The sequence below is a fragment of the Odocoileus virginianus genome, chromosome 6 (assembly GCF_023699985.2).
Source record: "Odocoileus virginianus isolate 20LAN1187 ecotype Illinois chromosome 6, Ovbor_1.2, whole genome shotgun sequence".
NCBI classification, from domain to species: Eukaryota; Metazoa; Chordata; class Mammalia; order Artiodactyla; family Cervidae; genus Odocoileus; species Odocoileus virginianus.
The window spans coordinates 72,736,374-72,739,813 of record NC_069679.1 but is presented as its reverse complement, the minus strand read 5'-3'; the positions used below and the strand labels follow the sequence as shown (position 1 = coordinate 72,739,813).

The following is a 3,440-nucleotide window of genomic DNA, read 5'->3' as shown; positions in this document are numbered from 1 at the left end:
GAAAGCAGCTGTAGCTAACCAACCTCCCTTCGGGTCCCCACAAACACAGAGCTTCCAACACGAGCAAGGGGGCCCGGCCAACTCACTTAAATCAAAAGACTAAAAAAACCAAGACGCGATAATAAAAATAAGAATGGCAAACAACTGAAGAGAACATCCCTGGTCCTGTAGCTCTCTACAGGAGGCCAGACGGCAGTCTCCGGCTCTCTCTGCCCTGGAGCTGGGAAGCAACACAAAGCTGCCCTCGGAGTCACGGTAAACACCATGGCAGCAAAAGGGATCCTGGCCAAGCCAGGGGGCGACTCAGGCCTCTGACCTTCTCCCAAGCGGTCCTCCTTCCTCCCAGCCCCTTGCACACCTGCCCGTCAGCCGTCCACCAGAGTGAGGCCATCGTAGAGGGCGCGCTTCCACATGTAGTAGGTAGAGCGGGCGGTGAGGGGGAAGAGGGTGCTGAATTCCTTGTAGGAGGGGAAGCTCTTGGACTGGAAGCGCTTCTGCAGGAACAGCTTGGCCTGGGCCTTGAACTTCGTGGTGGCCAGCATGTCCATCACCAGCACCTGGCTGTCCCGGCCCCCCGCCGCCGCTGCTCTCACCACAGGGTGGCTGGACAGGGACCCACTGGGGGGCTGACCCTGGGCCGGGGGCCCCTCTTGCAGGGCCCCCTCTCTGGAAGGCCCTCCCGGGGCCTTACCTGGATCCTCCCCTGGAGAAGCTGCCATCTGCCGGGTCCCTGCAGAGAGGGCCAGGGCAGCTGTCACATTCCTGCCAGCTTCTTTCTCCTCTGCCTCCTTCCTGCCCCCTCTGCCCAAGGTGGGGGCCCGGATCTGGAGCTTGGACCGGCTTCCGGGCCAGCTCCGGGCCAGACTCTTCCAGACCCAAAAGCAGGAGGGCGACAAGCTCGGGTAGCGGAGGCGGAAGCGACAGAAAGGGAGGCGCCCACCGAGCACCTGCTTGCGGGCTGCTCTGCGCAAACGCCTCTGCCAGCGGGCCAGCGGTACCCTCAGCGGCAGGAACGCCCGCGAGGCAGGTGGGCCCCCACCCGTGGCTTTCGCTGCCCCCTCTCCGACCTCACCACCCTTCCAAGGGAGCAAAACCTTTTCGCCCACCGGCGCTGGCTGGGGAGGCCCACACTCCGAGAGGGCCGGCCCTGGCTTGAAGCTGGGGTTCCTTCGGAGAGCCTTTCGGCGCCAGTTGTAGTAGGTGGACCGGGAGATGCCCGGGAAGCGGCGTTTGAAGCAGCGGTAGGGTACCAGTGTGTTCAGGGCGATGCAGTGCTCCAGGTACATCTTGGCCCGCTGCATGAAGACCATGCCAGGGCTGGACACGGCCGTCGAGGAGCATCCCTGCTCCTCGGCAACCTGCCGCTCCGGCAGCTTCGCCAGCTCCTCCGCAGGGGCTAGGGCCCGGCAGGTGCCAGAACCCACGAGCTCATGCTTCCAGGCGTAATAGGTGGAGCGGGAGATCTCGGGGAATCTCTGCAGGAACTGCTGCAGCGGCACGACGCCCCCGCGGTGGAAGCTGTCCTGCAGGAAGTGCTTGGCGGAGAAGCGGGTGGCCACCTTCTGCCGATGCTCCTGGGACTGCCGCCGCCAGCGGTAGAAGGTGCTCTTGGTGACGCTGGAGCGCTCTCCCAGGTGCGAGTAGCTGAGGCCGGGCTCGCGATTGAGCAGCTCCAGGGTCTTGGCGGGCGGGGGCAGTGGGGCCGGGCCGGGGTGGGCACTCTCGGCCTCCACCTCCTCCAGCCCCACCACGGGCGCAAAGTACTGGTGGCGGAAGAGGTGGCCGCTGAGCGGCTGGCCCGCCCACATGATGTGCAGCGTGGCGGGCGTGTGGTCGCAGCGGCGCGGGCGGATGACACGGTTAAAGTACGGCCGGATCTTGAGGTTGCGCAGCGGGTAGATGGAGTAGATGTTGCGCTGGACCACCGAGGCGAGGGCGTACAAGTGCCACACGTTGGAGAAGCTGCTGGGAAAGCAGGTGGCCTTGACGTCCGCGTCGAAGATGGCCTCGAGCGTGGCGGACGGTAGGCTGGTCATCTCCGGGGACTCCTCGGAGCGCAGGGAGTAGCGCACGGCCTGCAGCATCACCTTGGAGTCGATCATGCCCTGGAGGTAGTAGTGGCGGTGCAGCAGCATCTCCACCACCGTGCGCGCCCGCAGCTCCAGGCTGAGGCCCGCGTCGCCCCACAGCAGCAGGCTGGCCGCCTCGAAGAGCAGGCTGCCCTCGCCCTGGCACACCAGCGGCAGCATGTTCCGGGGCGCATCCTCCGGATACAGGCTCAGGGCCACCGAGTCCACCTCCAGCACCTGGGGGCCGGGGCCTCCCCCACGGCGGGTGGGGAGAGCGAAGGAGGACAGGACCTGCTTGGCCTCCAGAGCGGCACCGATGAGACCCTCCAGGCCCTCTGACTCCACCGCCTCCTGCAGCTCCTGCAGCACGTGCTGCACCAGCTGCTCCCGAGAGGTCATCCTAGCAGGGCAAAGGGGAGAGGGCAGAGGTCAGGACGGGTACCCGATGACACTCCTGGGCCCTCTCCCTCCAGATAATGCCTGTCTACTCCCATTCCGCATGGAAGAAAATGGCTAAGTGCCTCCTGGGGTTTGTTTAATTACCCAGTGGTACAAAGGAAGAGCTTGATCTTGGAGAATGGCTTTGAATCCTGGTTCTGCTATTAGCTTGAGCAAGTCATCAACCTCTCTGTGCTTCTGGTTCCTTTTCTGTTAAAAGGGAGACAATGATAAAAGTATATACTTTATAGATTTGTTGTATATAAAAGAGACAAAGTAAAAGATGGCGATATATGGGTATATATGTATACATGTATGTATATATATACACACACACACATATGCACATATATATATATATCCTTAGAAAAATGCCTGGCACATAGTAAAGTACTATGAAAGTGCTAGGTCTTAATGTATTAGAGTATTATCTAGCATTATGGAAATTCTCTGATGGCCCAGCAGGTAAAGAATCCGCCTACGATGCAGAAGACACAGGAGACTTGAGTTCAATCCCTGGATTGAAAAGAGCCCCTGGAGAAGGAAAATGGCAACCCACTCCGGTATTCTTGCCTGAAAAATCCCATGAACAGAGAAGCCTATCATCTATAGGGTCACAAAAGAGTCAAACACGACTGAGCGACTACATTTCTAGTATTATACATATTATATAGTACAGGTACTAAAGTATAGTCCACGGGCCCTTGCGGTTCCCTGAGATTTTCAGAGGGGCTTCAAGTTAAACTCTTTTCATAATAATACTAAGATATACTAAGATAACAACACTAAGATATGATTTTTTCAATTGTGTTAACATTGGAGTAAAACAGTAGTACCTCAGCATGAATCAAACTAGAAATCACTATGTTCTTCACCACCATGTAGTCACAGTTGGGAAAAAGAAAGCTGGTACCACTTTAAAATGTCCTTGAT

General features: G+C 58.5%; 1 protein-coding gene across 1 annotated transcript; it reads right to left on the bottom strand.

Annotated features, from left to right (window-relative positions):
* Window positions 1-365: 365 nt before the first annotated feature.
* VRTN (vertebrae development associated) lies at window positions 366-2,468 on the bottom strand. Its single transcript, XM_020906854.2, has one exon. It carries the CDS (start codon window positions 2,466-2,468, stop codon window positions 366-368), a length of 2,103 nt encoding a protein of 700 aa, XP_020762513.2.
* Window positions 2,469-3,440: the final 972 nt, after the last annotated feature.

Coding starts and splice junctions, on each gene's coding strand:
- VRTN (XM_020906854.2), bottom strand. CDS start 2,468: ATGACCTCTCGGGAGCAGCTGGTGCAGCACGTGCTGCAGGAGCTGCAG.